At 56.0% G+C, this 21,355-nt stretch overlaps 1 protein-coding gene and 2 non-coding genes across 4 annotated transcripts; all 3 read right to left on the bottom strand.

Moving 5' to 3' along the window:
* Positions 1 to 11,153: 11,153 nt before the first annotated feature.
* Positions 11,154 to 20,827, bottom strand: NOP53 (NOP53 ribosome biogenesis factor). 2 transcript variants are annotated; one of them, XM_045077096.1, is made up of 13 exons: positions 20,573 to 20,827; positions 20,038 to 20,102; positions 18,280 to 18,391; positions 17,454 to 17,653; positions 17,020 to 17,090; positions 15,821 to 15,916; positions 14,418 to 14,522; positions 14,127 to 14,330; positions 13,686 to 13,861; positions 13,462 to 13,528; positions 12,777 to 12,853; positions 12,615 to 12,671; positions 11,154 to 11,417 (listed from the first exon to the last, which is right to left on the bottom strand). In XM_045077096.1, the coding sequence occupies exons 1-13, from the start codon at positions 20,794 to 20,796 to the stop codon at positions 11,414 to 11,416; spliced, it is 1,458 nt and encodes a 485-aa protein (XP_044933031.1). In that variant the 5' UTR covers positions 20,797 to 20,827; the 3' UTR covers positions 11,154 to 11,413. The 2 variants fall into 2 exon arrangements, with proteins under 2 accessions (XP_044933031.1, XP_012919425.1); XM_013063971.2 differs by lacking the exon at positions 11,154 to 11,417 and having other exon boundaries at positions 12,611 to 12,671.
* On the bottom strand, positions 13,309 to 13,418 carry LOC123391302. The gene has a single exon (XR_006605925.1). It is a non-coding gene; the product is annotated as a small nucleolar RNA SNORD23 (small nucleolar RNA).
* LOC123391301 lies at positions 19,027 to 19,149 on the bottom strand. The gene has a single exon (XR_006605924.1). It is a non-coding gene; the product is annotated as a small nucleolar RNA SNORA54 (small nucleolar RNA).
* Positions 20,828 to 21,355: the final 528 nt, after the last annotated feature.

A 21,355-nucleotide genomic window follows, 5' to 3' on the forward strand; every position in this document is an offset into this window, starting at 1 on the left:
GCCTCCTGGTCCTTGGTCCTCGCTTGCTATAACCCTGGCTCAGGGTGGATGGCAGACAAGGTTCAAGTTCCACTCCCCCTCTGTTGTGTGACTTCTGATCCCCCGGTCTTGGAAGGATAATAATAAGCCTGGGATATAGAGCACCCAACAGGGCTGTGTGCAATCAATGGCCCCTAAACAGAGATCTTCCAGAGCCATCAGAACAAAAACCCAAATCTTGGCACCGTCTGCCCTTGTCTGGTCCCATCTCCCAGTGCCCTAGCCACGTCGAATCACCGCAGTCCCATCTCAGACCTCCCCTGCTTTCCTCCTTCTCCGGCTTGGCACGTGCTGGTTTCTACCCTCTCCTGCTGCCCGAGTCTGGCTTATCGACAGTAATCAGCTCCAATGTACTGTCTGTGGCCAGCTAGACCCCCAGACCTGACCTTGACTGCCCACCTGCTGGTACGCATCGACCTTTGTTCCACATTTTCTCTTAAGCTCCTCTTTTCAGCTTGTCTCTTAACTCTGGCAGATGGAAAGCAAAGCCACTCCACCAGCCATAGCAATTGCCCTAAAAAGACTTCCAGACCCCCCAGACCACCCTGGGGTGGGGTTAAGCTCCCCAGACTCACACCTGAGCAGATGGTCAGAGGATGGAGTGATCTCTAAAATGACAAGTACAATACTGAAATCTCCACACAAAGAGGAGCACAAGCCTCATTTACACAACAGCCAACGCATGTTCGCTTGTTCGTGTTCCGGCACGTTGCCTTAAAGCGCAAGCGCGATCTTGTGCCAGCCTCTACGTAGGATGAACTACTCATCCTAACCCTACATGAAAGAACCCACTGAGCCTTGCTTGGGAGTCACTTTTGGAAGCCCTTCTCCGTGATCTCCTCTTATTTGCTGCAAATAAACTTGTCCTTGTCCTAGTGTCGTTTCTGACTCATGAGGGGAGAACTCAGGGTGGTTCTGTTACAATATTATAAGGAAAACATTGTGCTTCCGGGGAAAGCTGTGCCTTCTGCATAGTACATCTGTATTTGTTTGTCTGTCATCACTGAGTACATGGCTTAAGCCACTGAGAGTTGGTTCCCAGTTCTAGAGGTCGGAAACTGGGAGATCCAGGGACGCCTGTCTAGCTCAATCTGTGGAACGTGGGACTCTTGATCTCAAGGTTGTGAGTTTGAGCCCAAAGATGGGTGTACAGGTTACTTAAAAATAAAATCTCCAAAAAAAAAAAAAGAAAGAAAGAAAGAAAATAAAATCAAATCTCCAGGCACCTGGGTGGTTCAGTTGTTGAGCAAGTGCTTTAGACTGAGGTCGCGTCCCAGGGTTCTGGGATCCAGCCCCGCAACAGGCTCCTTGCTCAGCAGAGCACCTGCTTCTCCCTCGCCTGCTGCTTCCCCTGCTTGCACTCTCTCCGTCTCTCTCTGACAAAAAAATAAATAAAATCTTTTTAAAAGTTTAAAATTTTTTAAAAAATAAAATAAAGTAAAAAATCTAAAAAAAAAAAAAAAAGAAGAAGAAGAAGAAGAAGAAGAAGAAAAGAAAAGAAAAGAAAGAAGATGGAGATCAAGGTGTCCATAAAGTTGATTCCCTCTGAGGGCTGGGAGAAAGACTTCATGCTTTTTTCCTTGCTTGTGGTGTTTTGCTGGCTATCTTGGTGTTCCTCGTAAAAGCGACACTTGGCTCTCTGCCTTCATCTTTACATGGCATTGTGTGTGTGTGTCTCTCTCTCCAAATTTCCCCATTTTATAAGGACATAAATCATGTTGGATTAGAGACACCCCCCCCTCAGTCCAGTAGGACCTCATCGTAACTACTTATATCCGCAAAGAACCTATTTCCAAATAAGATCACATCCTGAGGTCCTGGGGGCTAGGACCTCAACATACATGAATCTGGGGCAGGACACCATTCAGCCTAGAACAAATCCTTCCAAGCTGTGGGCTGTTTTATAATCCTGTCCATTGGGGCGCCTGGGTGGCTCAGTGGGTTAAAACTTCTGCCTTTGGCTCAGGTCATGATCCCAGGGTCCTGGGATCGAGACCAGAGTTGGGCTCTCTGCTCAGCGGGGAGCCTGCTTCCTCCTCTCTCTCTCCTGCCTGCCTCTCTGCCTACTTGTGATCTCTGTCTGTCAAATAAATAAATAAAAATTTAAAAAAAATAATCCTGTCCATTTCGGATACGTGGAAGCAATGCACAGTAATTCTCCATGTGGCTTATAAACGACAAACATTAATGGAGGGGAGGGGGACACAAATATTCAGGCCATAGCACCTCCCCAAATGTTCTGCCTCCAATATTGGCTTCAACCTTCCCGATCTGTAAATGTGTCTGTTCTTCGAGCGTCCTCTGAACAGGGGAGGCTCAGCCTCGATCTCACGTTCACTTTTAGATCTGCATGCGTCATGATTTTCCCAAAACTCATCTTGTAACAACCGTCCTCCAGCAAGGTCTCCTGAGCCTGGGTCAGGGTCGGGGTCCCCTCAGTGCTCCCCCTTCTCTGCTGCCGTTACCGCTCTAGTTCTCACAGGTCTGGTGACCCCCGGCTTTCCCAGCACACCCAGCCAGTGGCCGGGCACAGCACAGAAGCTCTGAGTGTTTTGTTGGCCAGGCTCTGGGTTGAGACCTTGCCAGGAGCTTCAGAGAAAAGGAACACCAGCCCCCTCTTCTGCCCTGAGAACAAAGGGGTCTCTTGTCCAGAAGTTGGGGAGGCCAGAAGAATTAGTGGTGGCTTTGGGGGGCTGGGACTCTCCCTCTCTCTCACACACATGCACATAGACCAATGGTAACACACAAGGACTCACCCCCCCCACCCGGGTACACAACTGTGCAGCCAACCAAACAGCAACCCAGCCGGAAACACAGTAACACAACAGCCCACACCTCTCCAGTTGGCCACACAATGACACCAAAGGCACACCAGGACCTCTGTAGACCACAGCTGAGCTGGGGCCACCAAATGTGCCAGACCCAAGGGCAGCCACCCCCACATGCACACAGGGGACACACAGCCACACTCCAGACACACAACGCGATCCAGCCAGCGGCTCAGCAGCTCACCCCAAGATCCAGCTCACTGGGGACATATGACTGCAGACAAGGCACATCCTGCAGAATGAGGCCCCAAGCGCCGACACACGTCACAGGGTCACTGAGGCCAGCCGGCGTGGCCTCCCCAACCCCGGCAACACACAACTCCACCCACCCAGGACACAGAAACAAATATGTACTACGTGAGGGGCATCGTGGGCTCTGGGAAAGAAAATAAAGCCAGGAAGGGTGGCGGGCAGGGCTGGGGCAGCGAGTTTTATAAACAGAATGAGGAAGCGGCTATGTCCTTCATGAGAGCATCCTGCCCTTGAAGAGCCAGGAACTGTGATGGTCCCATTTCACAGATGGGCACCCTAAAGGCACTCACCTGAGGCCGGGTGAGCCCAGCGTCAGGCTACGGAACCAGCTACCTATGGGCAAGATGAGAAAAGTGGGGTCAGGTTGAGTGGGGCCCGGGTGGTGTTCTCAGGAACCCCAAAAGCCCTGGGGGTGAAAGAGGCCTGAACTTCTGAGGGTCCAGGACACCCAGCCTCTGCCTGTCCAGACCCCAGGGAAGATGTTGCTCAAGGCTTTGTGTCTGATGTGTCCCTGGAGCATGACATGCCGACCCCTGCCTGTTCTTCGATGTCTTCAACACCGGGTGCAGGCAAGGCCAGCGGCCAGGCCACCTCTGTCTGTCTGTCTGTCTGTCTGTCATTCTGCAGGGAGTCAGGGCCTCCCGGAGGCTCCTTTTCATTCCCTCTGCCCCCATCCCCAAGCCCCCCAGATGGGGAGGACCCCGTCTCCTCCATTCTTGGGAGCCACATGAGCCGAGGCCCCCTTTTTACTGGGGTTATCGATCTTCTAGGTTATTAGTTTGTAAGAGTTCTTTACATATTCTAGCTCCGAGTCCTTTGCTGGAAATAACGTTTTGCAGACACTTTCCTAGTCGGCGGTGTGCCCTCCCGGACTCACAGTAGCATCTTTTGGAGAGCAAAGGATTTTAATTTTGATGAAGTCCCACTTGGTTTTGCTTTAATCATGCTTTGTCCCTTTTGGGTGTCACACCTAGGGTATCTCTGTCAAACCTAGGGCCACTAAGATTTCCTCCGATGTTTTCTTCCGGAAGTGTTTGTGGGTTTTTTCCTCTACTTTTAGATCTTGTGTTTTCTTTCCCTCATCTGGCATTTTATTTTTTTTTTTTTAAGATCTTAATTTATTTGTCAGAGATAGAGAAAGAGCACAAACAGGGGGAGGGGAGGGCAGAGGGAGAAGCAGGATCCCTGCTGAGCAAGGAGCCGGATGGGGGACTGGATGTCCGCACCCTGGAATTGACCTGAGTGAAGGCAAACGCTTAACTGACTGAGCCACCCAGGTGTCCGTGTCTTGCCTGGCTTTTTATCTTGTCCAAACCAATCACTGCCACCAGGCCTCTGAGCAGCGTGGCAGGGGCGGGGTGGGGGGGGCAGTGCAAGGAACCGCCCGCGCTAACCTTCCGGGCTTTTGAGCTTGGGAGCTTGGCCCTTGCCTTACAACTGGGAAATTGCCTGATAAACATTTCCCTCCGGTGATATAAAACTTCCCTAAATGATAAGTGGGCTCACCGAGCCTCAGCCCTTTGTACAAAACAATATGGTTCACGCTGACACCTGCTGTCCTTCTGGAAGCCTGGAGTACCCGCCAGGCAGATGGTGCCCACGTACCAGCCCTCCGCCAAAGCCTGCAGCTCCGAGGATCTAGTGGGCTTCCGCGGGCAAAAGCGTTGCGCGCGGGTGACGTCATGTTCGCTGCTGGGAGGGAGCGGCAGATGGATCCCTCCAGACAGCACCTGTCCGATCCACCGTGTGTCCTTACTATGTCGCTGTCATCGGTCAACTAGATATGGACTCTACAGGCCCTTCTGGCGATCCTCAGAACGCGGTGCAGGGGTGTGGGGGTTTGGGGCCCCCATCCCCACAGGAGATCCTCGCCGGACCCTGATGGAGAGGAAAGAATGTGGAAGAAAAAGTCAGTAAGACCCAGAGTTTAACACGTTGTTTGACTGTGTTTGGGCTTGAGGGACCTGACCGGAATCACTCTAGGAAATGAAAATTCTAACTGCGCTAGGTAGGGAGACAAGGGGCCGTTTGCACAGAGTTGGGGTCTAATGCAAATTCCAAATGCCTATCTCCAGCCCCTCATTTCCAGATTTTTGCAACCAACTGTCTACTTGGCACCTACAATTGGGTGTCTAACTGGCACCTGAAACCGCGACTCCAGATTCCCCTCAGGTCCTCCCCTCTTCCTCTGTCCCCTGCAGCCTGTCCCCCTACAGGCCACCAGGGGGCGCCAGACCCACGTCTGGCAGCTCAGAACCCTCCATGGCTCCCGCATTACCTGGTCTAAGCAGAGTCCTCACTGGGGACACAAAGGCGCTCATCTCCAAACTTACCCCCTCCTTACAGAGTTTTTTGGCTTTTTAAAAAAATTTTAAAAGATTTTATTTATTTATTTGACAGACAGAAATCAGTAGTGCCTAAGTAAGTGCCTAAGTAAGTAGGCAGAGAGGCAGGCAGAGAGAGAAGAGGAAGCAGGCTCCCTGCTGAGCAGAGAGCCCGATGCGGGGCTTGATCCCAGGACCCTGAGACCATGACCCAAGCGGAAGGCAGAGCTTTTTGTTCTGAATTAATCATTTTAGAGCGTGCAATTCAGCGACTTTTAGTACCTTCAGAGCTTCTTTCTAATTTTTAAAATGATCCTTAAGATTCTTAAGTTTAAAAGATCCTTAAGGGCTCCTGGGCGGCTCAGTCAGCTGAGCACCCAGCTCTTGATTTCAGCTCAGGTCATGATCTCGGGGTCGTGAGAACCAAGCCCCACATCAGGCTCCACGCTCCGCTGGGAGTCTGCTTCATGTGCTCTCTCTCCCTCTTCCCCTCCCCCCCATGGTCACGTTCTCTCTCTCTCTCGCTCATAAATAAACCTTTTCAAAAAATGAAAAAAAAAAATAATATGATCCCAAGTAATTATTTCTTCTAGGAAACGACGGCGATGAGGGATGGGAGGTGTGTGTATGTCTTTTTTTGGGGGGGGGGTATTTATTTAACAGAAAGAGAGACAGCGAGAGAGGGAACACAAGCAGGGGGAGTGGGAGAGGGAGAAGCAGGCTTCCCACCCGGATCAAGATACAGATCATTTTCATTTTCCAAGAAGTTGGCTCCTGCATCTTCCTTGCCAGTTTCCGGTAGCCTGACCTGCATCACCACCACACATCAGTCTGGCGTGTCCTGGGGCTTCAGGTAAATGGAATTGGAGGGCCCGCGTTCTTTATATCCGGATGCACACGGATGATACTCCGATGGGTGGGGAAGGGGACCGATGGATGGGTCAACAGATGGAGAGAGAGACCCACTGATGGATGGAGGGGGTGAACTGATGACCGCTGGCCACTGGGTTTCTGGGTAAGATCTCCGCCTGGCAATAGGGGAAGACACAGGGCAGGGGAACAGTGTGGGATAGTCAGGCTTGAGGCTTGACGCCCCTTGCCCACAGCAAAGTGACAGGGACCTACCTGTACAGCAACTGTCTGCGAGCTTCTGGCCTCATCCCTGCGCACGGATCGGCGGCCGTCCTATCCTCCCGCTGGCTCTCACCCTTTAACCCTGCTCATCCCGCCGCCCCCTCCAAGGTCTGGGACCCCTGCTCACCCCACTCCCTCTCTCCACCTGGTCCAGGCCCAAGTGGGGGTTAGTGGCCAGTGTGGACATGTTAATCAAATTTCATCGGCTGACCTGGACCTTCGAGCCTCCAGCCTCAGTTCACTGACCGGCAGACCCCCAGGAGTCTGGGCGGACTTACAGAGACTTCTCGAATCTGCTCCTCCTCATTCGGAAAGCAGCAGCTTCCTCCCACTTGGGTCTAGCTTTTATCCCACTTACTGCAGTGTGGCCCTTTGAGGGGTCCTGAGTAGGGGCGACGCTGGAGTTAGGGTCGCGAGGGAACCACTCCACCCCCCCACGGCTGGCCCCAGGCGCAGGCTCTTGGCGCCTCCTGGCGGCCACCGTCTCTATCGCATCTCCGCACGCTTCCCCCTTGAACTTGGGAGATGCTGCATTTTGACGGTCCAAACCAGTCCCTCAGAGAGGAGGACGTTAACGTTCACTCAGAACCACTGGCGGCGCCACGAGACCCCTCCCCGCACGGTCATCAGGGGCATCCACCCCCTGCCCTGGATCCCCCGCGGCAGGTCTCAGCAATCCAACCCCCCGACCCCCTCCCTCCCACCTCTGCAGAGCACCTCCATCCATCCAAAAGTTCTGCCTGGAATATCCTTGGTGTTATCCTTGATCTCCCTCTGGCCTTCGCACCCATACCATCTGTGCACTCCACCTTCAAAACCTATCAGGATTCTAGCAGCTTCTACCTCACCGATTCCACACCGGTCTGGCAGCAGCGTCTCCCGCTTGGACTACAGTGGTTGCTTTCTCACTGGGTTCCCTGCTGCATCTCTGGCCCCCTAGAATCTGCTCCCCACCCACAGTCAGAGGGACTCTTCTCACGTGGTCCCTATGGCCCAGCACAATCTGGCTACAGGGTGCATCAAAGGAGCTCACCTTCCACGCTCTCTCCTTGGTTCACTTGGTTGCAGGTAGATGAGTCTCCCTCGCCCTTCGTGAAGTTCCCAACCTCAGGGCCTTTGCACTGACTGTTCCAGGCCCCTGAAAATTTTTCCCTGTGATATCCACAAGCCCCCCCCCCCCACTTTATTCCGGTCTCTGCTCAAATGTCAGCTACCAGGAGAAGACTCAGTATTTTGGCTTAGTACTTAGGTGGCTGAATGGGGCTGGGGACTTTTAAAAATTGTATTATTGCTGTTGAAGGAAAAGGAGGAATCCATCATGGTGCCAGGTTTCTGACCAGGGGGGCTCCTGTGAGTGTCATTCTAGAGTTCAGGTCATGGGACTTTCAATCATCACTCGACATTCCCTGCACCCGACGCCCCAGATTCTGTGGACATGTAGAAAAGATACGGCACAGAGTGGTGCAGGCATACTCAGCTGTCTGTGCTGCTGCCTCACTCAAGAAAGGCTGGGCTCTCCAAGGGGAATGGAGAAAGTCCTGGCTGGACTCAGACTCTCAGCAAGTCTGTGTGGCCTTGGGTAAACCTTTGCCCTCTCTGGGCCACCATCTCGTTTGCTGGCAAATGAACACAGCAAAAATGTCAGCTCTTCACAGTGGTTTACACTCACACAGACCTTAGAAATCTCTTAGTATTTTAAACATGATTTCCCTGAGTATGAAAGCAACACGTGGTTGTGCGGGGCAGGGATCAGAGTCTGGGTGGGGCCCTCAGGAATGACTCCCAGGACAACAGCATGGAACCCCGAGGCCACCACTGCCGGGAGCGCTGGGTGCAAACATGACCGGCCCCAGTCGAGACCCCGGGGGTGTCTTCTGCCACCCCGAGTCTCTGGAGGGGGTCCACCTGCTGGCACCTGCTCTGTGGCAAGGGGAGGAGGTCAGGCGGGCCCACCTGGCGCCTCCACTGTGGGCAACACGGGAGGAATTGAGGAACATGACAGGAGGAGGAAGAACCCCCCACGATCTACCTGCGGGGGCAGAGCCTCCAGCGTCCTCCTCCGCGCACGTGTTTCCAGACAGCTACAAATTGGTGAACATCCTGCGGTGCTCTTGGCCCCTTGAACGGTTCTGGGAGACAGATCCCAAGTGTTTCCCCAGCTCATTGCACTTTCGTCTGAAAGCGGACTCTTCACGAATGGCGGAGCAATGGCCTGAGTATAGACACCCCACTCGTATATAACCGTGTCCTGCCCTTGCATGTCTGGACTATTTGTTTTTAATTTCCCAAACAGCGCAACAGCAGACACCTTTATTTGCATCAAGGGCTCTGTCTGCTTCTGAATTTCCGCTTTTAAAAAGGCTTCGCCCATTATGAAAAATTCGGGGAGCCTGGAAATAGAAGGGGAAAGAATCCCCTGGAATCCCCCCCACCCGAGAGACCCTGGGCACCAAGGGGTTTGGATCCAGTTGGGCTTCTTTGCACAAAGCATCTGCACAGACACAGAGGCTGCTTATCACCTGCACGTCTACCCCCTCGGTCCCCTTGGTTCGTGGCAGGAGCCATGAGCCGCTTCCTTCCATTCTGCACCGCACTCTACCCCCCAACATCCCTGCACATGGTGCCTCTCCCCCAGCTTCTGGCTGCTTCCTTAGGGCCCTTCCCGAGAGAGCAATTAGTCGGTCAAAAGGTAAGAGCGTTTGTGAGGAGTCTTTGGCACGGACTGCAAGTTTCCACTTAAATTTTTTTTTTTTGTTTTTTCCCTAACATTGTTATAAGAGCAAACACTCAGGGAGCGCTAACTCTGTGCTCTGAACTTTCCCCGGGTGGACTCCCTTAATCCACGTCATAAGGCACAGTGAGGTATCATTATGCCCCTTTTGCAGATGGGGCCTCGGAGGCACAGAAAGGTTGAGTAACCTTCACAAGGTCACGCAGCCAGGAAACCAGCTCCCACATCCAGGTTCCTGATCATTCTTTCATTTGTTGGTGTCGGGACAGTCAGAAGCAGATGGAGATTTTGCAGTGCCTGGAGCTTTCACCATTTAGGGGAACCCACTGCAGGTTAAAAGATGTTGCAGACTGAAACCTTCAGGTGCAGGGCCATGGAAGGAACCCTGGGGACAAATCTGTGGCCCTGACACTTGAGCTCCAACATCGCGCTGAGGTGCCCCCCTCCCCACCCAGCTATGCTCTTTTCAAAACATGTCACTGTCTTTGTTTTATGAGGCATCCAGGCGTCTGTCCACTTAACCCCCCTATTGTTCTATGTGTTTCAAAGGAAGTTCCAGACCTGAGTGTGGCCTTCAGCTTGCAAATCTTCAGGAGCTCAGAGTTCAGCGTTTTTTCTGCCTTTGATGTAAAATTCAGATGCGGAGTGTAATTTACGTGCAGAAAACCGCCCCCATGTATCTTTGCCACAGACCCGTGTTCCGTCCGCAGGGGAACAGACGCATTTCCCCAGGTGATGGAGCGGCACGAGCTTCCGGAGGGCTCTGCCTAGAGTCCGGGCTGCGGGGCGTGACCTTGAACGGCGATGACTAGCCCACCCCCAAGTCCCCCCTATTTGACACAGGAGCTGGTGGCTGGCTCTGGCCATTAAGAGTTTCCTCTCTCGAATGGGTTTCTGGGATTTCGGGGTCAGAGGCTAAGGCTTACGGCTCCCTTCACGGAGTGGCTCTCCTGCTCACCGCAGTGGACGGTCCCCCGCGCCCTCCCCAGCCAGGCACGCGGACAGCCACTCTCCTGTCTGCACTACATTCCTTATTTTCACAAGGGGATGCGGGCGGAACAGGAGCCGCTCCTTGAAGCCGTGATGTTCCCCAGGATGCGAGAGGAAGTGGGGAGGTGGGGGCCCTGAGTTTGGTCTCTCCCTTCCACCCACTTCTTTCATAAACTGCTTGCTCGACTTTTATAGACACTGTGTCCCCGTGAAACGTCTCCAAGGGCCACAACAAAAAAGAGGGAAAGGCTAACAGAACACGACACTGTTTTCTGACAGGGGATACTGGACACAAAGTAAAATGGCAACGCCCTGGGGGAAACGTCTGGAACGTGCAGGACGGACTTCAAGAGCTGTAACAAACAGAGCTCCTCCAAGTCAACAAGGAGAGGACAATCTAGGAGGAAAATGGTCCGAAGGTTGACGCCAGCAGAGTGCGCCAGTGAGTGATACGGACACATAGACTCAACCTCAAGGACCACCAGATGGGGTAAAATGAGAACCGGGAGATCCTACAGTCGGAGAGCTCCAAGCAAACAAGTGGGCTGCTGTGTTGCTGGCGGGTAAAAACCAGCCCGTCGTACCGGGAGAGGATTTCACGGAATCTATCAATAAGCTCTGCCATGTACTCGCCCTCACAGCCCAGACATCACTCCCAGGTTCCCATCCTCCGGATACATGTGGCGCAGCCCAGGACGACCCTCCTTCCCGTTTCCTTAGATGGGCCAGTGGGAGCCAGAGTCATGTGAGTCACACACTCACACTCTCCAGTTCTAAGCAGCTGGAAGGAAGTAAAATAAAGGAGCGCCCTGCACACACACACAAGTTCTCCCAGACACACTGAAAAAAGCCGAATACAGACCCACTTACAGTGTGATCATTTCCAAAACATAGAAAGATTAAAAAGCCATTTGTTCGATGTTTCCATGTACACGTATAGAGTTCAATGAACTCACACATGGGACATACCAGAATCGTTCAGCCTGAACTGCGGTGACAGTTACTTCCGCAGAAGAGGGACGGGCTGGACTGGAACACAAAGGCTCTGAGCAACACACGGTGCTGCGGTACCTCCGTGCACGGGGTCAATGACACAGCAGGAATGTGGGCCTTTGTTACCTGGAGAAAAAAGGTTTTTCAAAAAACTCCTTTTTAGGGGCGCCTGGGTGGCCCAGTGGGTTGAGCCTCTGTCTTTGGCTCAGGTCATGATCTCAGGGTCCTGGGATCGAGCCCCACATCGGGCTCTCTGCTCAGCGGGGAGCCTGCTTCCTCCTGTCTCTCTCTGCCTGCCTCTCTGCATACTTGTGATCTCTGTCCCTCTGTCAAATAAATAAATAAAATCTTTAAAAAAAAAATCCTTTTTAAATTGGTGTGGGGAGGAGGGATCAGTCCCTTCTGATGTGCCTCAGGTCCATCACCTTTCGGACAGAGAGGACTGGCCACCTCCTGCAGGGGGAATCCATCCGCTTGAAAGTACTGTAGGTTTGGGGCACCTGGTCTGAAGCTGAAGCGTTTGTCTTTGGCTCAGGTCATGACCCCGGGGTCCTGAGATTGAGTCCCACATGGGGCTCCTTGCTTAGCAGACAGCCTGCTTCTCCCCCTGCCTGTGCTTACTCTCTCTCTAATGAATAAATAAAATCTTTAAAAAAAGGACAGCAGGTGCTCGGCGACCATTAGAACTGCCCATCGCCTGTGCAGCAGGATGGCAACCGAGACCTGCCTCTCAGTCACCTGGGCAGAGACGTGGGCCATTTCCCTCACACCCAGCTGTGATCCCCACTCTCCCTTCTTGGCTCCCCACCAGCCGGCGAGCCCCATCTCCTCTGCTCCCTTCCCCAAACATCTTGCTGCGCCAGGCTTTGGTGGAGATGAATGTTCTGGTACCGGCACCCCCAAAGTGCTAGGGAGGGACAGAGAGAGACGCTGCCCCCAGGAGGGGGACAAGTCACACGTGAGCCCGAGGGGTCAGCCAGCAGTGATTTATTGTGGGGTAGGGGCTCCGGCATCCGTGGTGGCTACAACCTGGGGACAGAGGAGAGAGGGCTGAGGGTGCGGGGGCGGAGGAAGAGCCCCACGACCTCATCCCCTTGACACCGGCCAACTCGGGTTTGGACCCTTCCATTTCCCTCTAGGGATCCTCCCCCGCCCGGACTCTGGGTTCAAAGGCATCTAGTGCAGTGTCCCCTCCCAAGTAGGACCAGGGATCCCACCAGGAAGGAGGAGCAGACAGGGGCTCCTTCTCCTTGGGCAGCTTAGAGGGGCTCCTGCCACTGCCCGGAGCCCCGTCAGCCAGGCAGGGAAGGGGGCGCCACTCACTGGATCTCGCGGAACGCGCGCTTCTCCACAAGCTTCACTTTGTACTTGCGCTTGAACCTGCAGGAGGGAGCGGAGCGGTCAGTGGCCAGCAAGTCTACCAAGTGCAGGGGCGGGAGGTTTCCCAAAGCCCTCACTCCCCGCAGCAGCCCCGGGGACCCTCACTTGGCTCTCTCCCGGGGCTCGATCATGTTTCTCTTCTGGAAGCTCTTGAAACGGTCGCGGAGAATGTTGCCTTCCGGCTGCGGGACACAGAGAGGGAGGCCTTAGTTGGGGGGGCCCATCCTGACCCTGGGCTGGTGGTGTGATGTGGAGGGACTCCTGGGCTAGGTCCGCAGCACCAGCGGGATGGAGGCTGAAGAGGCAGAGAGCATGCCAGGCATGGGGCAGCAGCAGCATGGGCAGGGTTCAGACCAACAGGGCGCGCAGCCCCTGGATGAATTAGAGTTGGCTGCAGCTCTGAGCTAGGCCCAAACCGCAGGGCCTGTGGCCGTGGCGAGGCACCCAGGGCCACTGAGCAGGTTCTAAGTGCGTGCAGGACAAGACCGTGCTGAGCTTTAAGGAGACCTGCCCAGCACTGAAGGGGAGAAAGGTGGGGCCAGGACCCCAGTGGCTGCTTTGGGACCCGGCTGGGAGGGCCTTCCACAGGCCGTAGGCTCCAGTCATACAAGCGGGCCCCTCAGCCCCGAAGACCCCGTGCCCTCAGCCCCCAGGCGTCAGCCCAACCGGCCCAACCCGGGGGCAGCCGTGATGTCGCCCATAGCCCCTGCGGGCACGGGGAGCAAGGATGGGTATCATCACTGGGCACGGGGGTCTCCCCTACAGCACAACACCCCAGGCGGGCAAATACCTTCAGGGTCCTGAGCGAGTCAGACAGCTCCGAGCTGAGCTGCACGTCGATGTCGGGGGCCTGGTATCTAGAGAAAATGGGCAGGGGTGTTCAGGGGGTTGGCCTCACCCAGGGCAGCAGGACTTCCAGAACAGGGGGCTCTGTGGGGAGATGATCTTCTAGGAGGAGGCCAGGAGGAAACTGGGACCCCAGATCCCTGCTCCCCACCCCAAGCCAAGCCTCACTTGAGCCGCCCCAGCCTGCGGGGTCTGTCCGCCTCGGCCAGCCGCTGTGCCTGCCGCCGCTCCCGCCTCCGCGCCAGCTCCGCCAGCCGCCGCGCCACCTGGGCCTTGATCCCACGTAGCCTGAAGAGCTCCTGGTGCCGGAGCCGGGCTGCCCGCACCTCGGCCTGCTGTACCCGCTGCAGCAGGGCCGGGTGGAGTCAGGGGCCCGGCCGAGCACCATCCCCTGGGAGACCTCCCCCCTGCTGAGACCCCTCCAATGCCACCTCCCCTGACTTCCCAGCAGTTTCCCGAAACCACCTTCCTTACCCACTGGTGGTCTGCAAATCCCACACCCCCAATATAAGCATCAGGGCAGCAGAGACTCGATCTAGAACATGCCCTGTCACATCCTGAGCCCACACGCTGCCAGAGAAGCAGCAGGCTAGAGCCCACAGTGCTCACCATCTTCCGTGCAGCCTTCTCCCGCCGCCGCTGTTGCTCGGTCTTCTTCTCCGCTGCAGCCAGCCGCATGGGTGCTGGGGAGGCCTCCACTCCTTCAGCCGGCTCCCCTCCAGCCTCGGGCCCCGTGTCCTGGCCCTCGCCTGGCTCCCCCTCCCCGTCTGACTCCTCCAGCAGCCCCTGACACAGCTCCTGGAACGCAGACTCCTGGGGCGGGGGTAGCGGTGTGTCAGGGGCAGGGTGGGGGGCGGAGGGCAGGCAGGGGCAGGGCGGGGCGGGCAGGTGTGGGCTCACCTGGGTGGCAGGCTGCTCCGAGGCGGGCAGCGCCAGCCGCCTTTCCAGCTTCTCCGCCTCCTTCTGCCGCTGCAGTTCGACCTCGTGGGCCGCCCGCAGCAGGGTCTGGGAGTGGGAGGGGAAGGGGTCAGGGCTGAGGACCCAGGGACTTACAGACAAACCCAGCCTCCCACCACTGTGCCCCAGGCCTTCCTCCACCCCACCCCACCCCCGCGCTGTCAGGGGGTGCGCCCTCCTCCCGCGCCCGTCTGCTCCGCCAGTTCTCTTAGAGGATGGCCTGATCCCTGATCTCTGCACTCGGTAGTTTTGTTCATGCAAAACGCAGAACAGGCAAACATGTAAAAAGACAGGAACGACAGAGGGGGCCGCTGAGGGAAGATGGGGCGGGGGGTGGTGATGGCTGATGGGCGCCAAGTTTCTTTTGAGGGGATAAAAACATTCTAACATACTGGTGAGGGCCACTCAGGCCACACAACTCTGCAGAGATGCTAAAAACTATTACATTCCACGCAGTGAGTGGGCGAGTCCTAAGGCGTGGGAGCACTCTCTCTGACACAGTTCAAAGAAGAACAAGAGACACGGACCAATCTTCCCATGTTCTCCCCCCACAGCCAAGCCAGCCTGTGGGGGACGGCGACGGCCTCCGCCTGTGACCGGCCTCCTCCTCTTCCCGCTCGGTGGCGGGCGCTGGCTTCGCCCACACCGTGCATCAGGCGCAGAAAACTGCTCGCTCTGTTCCGGGTCAGCTAAGGGGCCCATTCGTCATGAACGAGGTGGAAGGGCACTCGCTCAAGCGTCCCCCGTCTGCTCCACAATCTCGATCTGTCTCTGGGAACCTGTGCTCCCCGAGGCCAAAGAGTGTCCCCACTGTTCACGATACCCGCGCTCAACGGACACCACGGACATACAGTGACTCTCACAGCCAGGTGTCCGCTGGTGACCTAGCCTAGACCTTAGAAAAATCTCACCGGCTCAGACTACTACCATTTCTTTGAGGCCTTTTGCATCTAAGCCCGTGGACTTCCCGAAAAGTGGCATGGCGTGGTCTCATACACCCCCAGGCCTTTGTACACACGGTCTCTGGTACACGCCTGAGAACACCCATTCCCCTTGCTCCCCACAGCAAACTCCTCCTCAGACCTCTGGTCTAAGCTCTGATATCCCCTTCCTCCAGGAAGCCCTCCCTGACCCCCAAGGCTGGGCCTGGCGACTCCTCTGGGTTCCCTCATCCCAGCCCTCTGGGTCATCACTGTCTGTCTCCCCTGCTGGACCATGGGCCCCAGGAGGGGAAATGGGGGGGTCGCCTCAGTCACTGTCGACTCCCCAGCAGCGGGCAGACACAGGAGCCCAGGGAGGCCAAGCCAACCAGGTGGCCAGGCCACAGCTGAGGAGCGGCTACATACCTGGTGGTCCTCGAAGGACGGGTTGTAGGAGGCTCCAGCCGGTGTCACCTCCACGGCAGGGACCTGGGAAGGCTTGGTGTGCAGACGCGGCGGCCGCTGGAGGAGGACAGGACTTATGAAGGCTGGCAGCCCCGCAACTCGAGAACGTGCATGCGCTGAGGCCGGTTCTCCAGGCAGGGAAGGTGGCAGAGGCCTCCGCAGCGCCCACGAACCTTCCAACTGGGAGGTGCCGGTGGGTCCGGCGTCTAAGACAACGGACACCTGCTACCCAGCTGCCGCACTACCCAAGGGAGCCACAGCCCCAGGACGAGAAAGCTCCCTGCGGGGGGTGGGGGGGCCCTGCCTGCCTTTCCTGAGAAAAGTCCCCATGACCCCTGTGGTGGGCACCACTGGTAAAAACATGGGTACAGGGCACCTTGACTCTAGTCCTCAGTCTGTCATCCTGACATCTGCAGCAGCCTTGGCAGAGGATGGGAGATGGTCTCTGTCATTCAGAGCACAGGACAGTGGACAGAGGGCTGGCAGAAGCCCCTGGTGTGGCCCGGCCCCTGCCGGGAGCTTGTGACAAATGCAGAAACCCGGGTCTACCAGGCCCAAATCTGAATCCGATCAAGACCTGTGCCTCAACAAGACCACGGCAGGGATGGGGGATGGTGGTGGACGTCCCTCTGGCCTTCGCCCAGAAGCCTGGGAGTAACCCCAGAAGCCTCCGGCCTCCACCCACTCCCCACACCCAACTGCCCACCTGTCGCAGTGCTTCTGCCCCAGGGCGTCGTCTTGGGTCCCCCCTCCCCGATCCTGGCACGTCCACCCACCACGATCCCGCCTCCTCAGAGCTGCCACCAGGACCCCACTCTTCTATGCAAAATCACTAACAGGAAAACTCCAAAACCCAAGCTCCTTCCCACCAGGCCAGCCTCCTCTGAGCTGTTACTCAGCCCCGCCCTTGTACTCCCTCGTTCCCTGCCCGGAGGCCCTGTCGGCACAGGCCCCTTCTCAGGGAAGCTTTGCTCATCCCCCAAAGCACCCCACCGACCGCCAGCACGTGGCCCTCTCCTCTGGAGGCACCAGCTCAAGGCCTGGCTCCTGCACGCACGGTCTTGGCCCCCGGCTGAGACCGAGGTTCTAGGGCCCTAGTGCAGCGCCCACCACCCCAGCCAAGGACTGGTCGCCAAGGACCCTCTGTGCCACAGTCTCACCTTCACCCCTTTCTTCTTGGTCTGCTCCAAGAAAAAGGCATCCTGGCCAGCCAGGGGCCGCTCCAGAGGGTCTGTGGAGGCATTATAGGGTGGCTGCTGGGGGCTTGCCAGTGTGGCCTAAAGGGCTCCCTCCCACCCCTCCACCCAATAAAGATAGCACCAAAACATGGACAAGGGAAGGACGGACTCTCAGACCCCAAAGGGTTTTGAACGCCAGGCCAAAGAGCATATGGACAGGTCCCAAAGCAGAAGAAAGCCAAGGGGCAGGGGGCAGCCCTCAGGAAAGGGAAGCCCAAGACACTGAACTCTGTGGAGGATCATCGAATTGCCTGCCAATACCTCCCTCTGACCCTGTGCTCTTGTGCAGCACACAACCTGTAAAACTGTGCATGGCAGCCTTGTCCCCACCCACAAGTAACAGCAGGGGCACTCACTGTCTTTGGCCCAGAGATCATAGAAAGGCCGCTCGACGGTGTCTTGGGGCCCGGGCTTGGCTTTGGTAGCGGGAGGGTTGAGAAGCCGGGCCTGTGCCCTGCGCACCTCCCGGGGCAGCTCGCCCTGCTTGGCCAGCTTCTCCCATAGCTGCTCCTTCCGTTTGAGCTTCCTGGCATTGGGGACCTGGTGAGCGAGGACGCTGGGTGGAGGAGAAGTAGCACAGATGGATAAAGCAGAGGCCTAAGAAAGGGCCCAGCTCCTCCCACTCGGGCTCTGCACCCCCACTACCCAGCAGCTCCTCTCCCAAGCACCCCGTACAAGGTGCACCTCCTCTGCACTCCTCCTGCCTCTCCCACCCAGCCAGGTCTATCTCCAGCTCGGGCCTCTCCCCTGACCCGAGAGCCAACAACGTGGGGGCCTCTGCAGGTCTCCCAGGAACCTCACACATCATTTCAAAACTGACCTCAGTTGGTCCCCACAGCCGCTCCTCCCATACCCCCATCTCAGGAGTCTACCCCGTCACTCATCCAACCTCCCCTCCTTCACAGCTGTCACTAAGCCAGCCTGCTGGGCCTCCCGATGGCTCCCAGCCATCCCTCCTCTCCATCCCCAGAGCTCCTGGCTGGGCCGAGGCCCCGGCCCCCACCTCATTTCCTCCAACCCACCCGCAAAGGCCCTGTCGGATCCCATCCCTCTCCTCCAAGTGACGCTCACCTGACCTGACCCCCTCCCCCCGGAAGTAAGTGGCGGCTGTTGCACAGGACAAGAAGCCAGAGCCCAGCAGGAAAGACGGGTCAGGGGCGGGGGGCGGAGGGAGACACTCACTCTTTGGGGGCAGGAACCTTGGATGTGTTCTCTAGGATGAGGTCAACACGAAGAGGTTTCTTGAGAAGAAGTGATCTTTTCTGGCTTTTGGTCCTCTTCTTCAACTCTGGGGCTGGGAGAAAGGAGAGCAGTCGAGGGCTCGGGCTTCCTCACTTCCCAAGAGCAACTCCCCACCCACGGCATTTCAGCCCCACAGCAACCATCAGACCCGCATCCCAGGGCAGACGAGGAGGCCCCAGGCTGGCCCCAGGCTTCTACCTGGGGAAAGAAGTGCCCAGAGTGTCCAAGCTCTGCCCAGCCCCCCCACTACACCCATTTACTGGGCCACCTGGAAACAGCCCTGTGCTTGGAACAGAGAGAGGGTCAAACCCACAGCCCTGTCCTCTAAGGGCCTCCAGACAAGGCAGGAAAACCAGGAATGCTAACGAGAAAGAAGGTGACCAAGGAACACTGAGGCCCAGGGAGCTGAACTCGGGACCCAAAATGGCTGCTTCTCAACACGATGCTTTTCCACCTTCTCTCACCTGACAGTGAAAAGCAAACTCCAGGACCAAACACGCTAGGACAGAACCCACGTCCTTCCGTTTCCTAGGCTACGTCCTAAAGACTTCACTCCTCTGTGCTTCCAAATGGGAACCTTATACGCCTAACTCACGGGGTTGTCTGGAAAGGTCATGACTGCAACAGCATGAGGCACCGTGATCACCTGGGAAAGCCCGCAGTCACTATTACCTTTCTTTTTCCTCCCTGTGTCCCCAGGACCTGAAACTGAGAGCCACGAGTCGGTCAGTCACGTGTCCCTGGAGCTGCTATGGCACCGGAATGGAGCCCATAAGCCACGGCCAGACTAACAGGCCACGAACAGTGCCTCTTTCTTTTTTGCCAAAACCAGAATCTATCAACTGCTTCTCCTCTGTTCCCAAAGAGACTTCATACTCGCCAAAGCAGGCCTTCGGGATTTCCCTACCTGGTCCCTGGGGCAGGTCCTGCCTTCCCCTTGCTGTTCACATGCCCATCGGCTCCCTCCTGTGAAAGGTGACCTCTTCAATCATCACCTCTCACTCGCTAGCTTAGTCTCCCACACCTCAAAGCAGGTCCTTTTCTGCTCACGGAAACAAACCCTCTCATGTTCATTGGAACCGATCCCTGGACTGAACCCACACTTGCTCCCTAAGGGCACCCTGCTGTTAAAGAGCTTGCCATTTGCTCATTAAAGACCCTTAGCTTGTTTTCTAGCTCCTGGTTAAAGCGATTGTCTATTTTTGGTCTGTTCTACTTACCCTTGGAAAACCTACTATTCACTCAAACCATCCATAACTCACCTCTCCTGCACTGTTTCAGCAGTGCCCCTGCCCCGCCTTTCGGCAAATAAACCAAATTAAGACCAGCTCCTTACCTACTCGTTAAACTAGATCTTATTCATACTCAAGCATGTCTTACTAAAACAGGTCTCATTCCTTCCAGCTTTTCTGCAAGTTAATGAGAGGGCTGCTCATTTACGTCTGATCTACTCACAGGCAGACCCCTGCTGGCTTCCGTGCACCAGATGGAGACTCGATGAGAATTGCCAGATTGAAGACTGAGAGCTCGGATACCCCAAAATAAAAATCTGACTTGTTAGTCTTTCATTTCAGATCCTCTTGTTTATAGTAAAGACCTTTCCAGGCGGATGCCTGCCACCCAAGCCCTGTCAATCATAGCGACTAAGATGGACTATACAGAAGGACCGAGCGGGCACCACCGAAAGCTGTTCCTCACCCTTTTTCTTGGAGCCGGTGTCCACGAAGAAGAGTTTCTCATCCGGGGCCTCTGATATCAAGCCACTGGGAGACAGGAAGGAGAATGTCAGCCAGAGATGGGGAGGCTACCAGTTGCTAGGGAGGGAGGCTTAACCTCTCAGGGGGCCCGGCTTTCCTCTAGTACTATGCACATTCAGGCACCTTCTTCCCGCCATAGGATTCCACCAGACTGAGGCCTCTCCCTTAAAATCACAGAACTCAGTACTTAACAGATCACAGCGCTTAAAATATCGTAATATTTCATTCTCAGCATTACACAAAGGTGGGTGCACGGGACGCACTTAGGCTACAATTACTAGTCACTTGCCTGAATTATAATTTAACACTGGGGGTCCTGTATCTGGTAACCCAACCAAGACCCTCAACCTCACCTCAGAGGGCAGAGACACGATACAGACACGCGCAGCACCCCGGATGTACCCCCCAAGCACGCTTGGCCTCGTATCCCGCCTGGCCGAACGTGACCCAGCTCCCGGAAGTCCCGCCCCACGCACCCGCTCGTGCGCTCCTGCAGCCGCACGTCCTCCAGGAACTGGTCAACTTCCAGCCCCAGCGGCTCCTGGGCGAGCCGTCGCCAGCCTCGTTTCCTGTTTCTTGGGCCTCGCCGACGCCGCCTCAGCGCCGGGTCCACCGAAGTGGGACGGAAGCCCAGGAAGCCAGAATCGGCCTCGCTTTTCAAGCACGGCGTGCTGCCACGGCCACTGCCTCCCGGCGCCATCTTGGCAAAGGAAGCATTCGGTCGCCGGCGCCCCAAAGCCCGTTTCTGGCTTGCGCGCGCAGATCTCCCGCCCCCTCCCGTGACCTACTTCCGGTAACCGCAATCTGGGTAAAGTGAGTGGAGCTGCCAAGGGGCGGGGATAAAGGGTAAATGTCTCCTCCCTCTTATGCAAATTCCCGTGGGCCTCGGGTCGTGGGTTGGCGGCTCCGGCCCTGAGCAAACACCTCTGCGACCGCCTAGGAAAACTTTTAAAATCTGCGTATATTTTTAGTTTTTAACTTACTATTTATTATTTTTAATCCAGTTGTCTTAAAAAGGAAAATCAGAACCGTCCGTGGCGGATTCGGCGAAAGACACGCTCCAGTCTCAGAACGCTTGTGTTTTTAGTGTTCTGATCCTAGAATCTTGGAAATCTAGGAGCTCTCCAAGTGCCGAGTTGGGAGCACAGAATCTCCTATGCAAAGAGTGTTAGAAACATACAGGGTTGCCAGTGCAGGCTGGGAATCATAAATCCTGGACAAGGTGCATAGCTGTGCCTCACTTTCCCCGTCTGTGAAAT

This window comes from Mustela putorius, unplaced genomic scaffold (genome assembly GCF_011764305.1).
Source record: "Mustela putorius furo isolate JIRA1106 unplaced genomic scaffold, ASM1176430v1.1 tig00000196_pilon_pilon_pilon, whole genome shotgun sequence".
Lineage (NCBI taxonomy): Eukaryota > Metazoa > Chordata > Mammalia > Carnivora > Mustelidae > Mustela > Mustela putorius.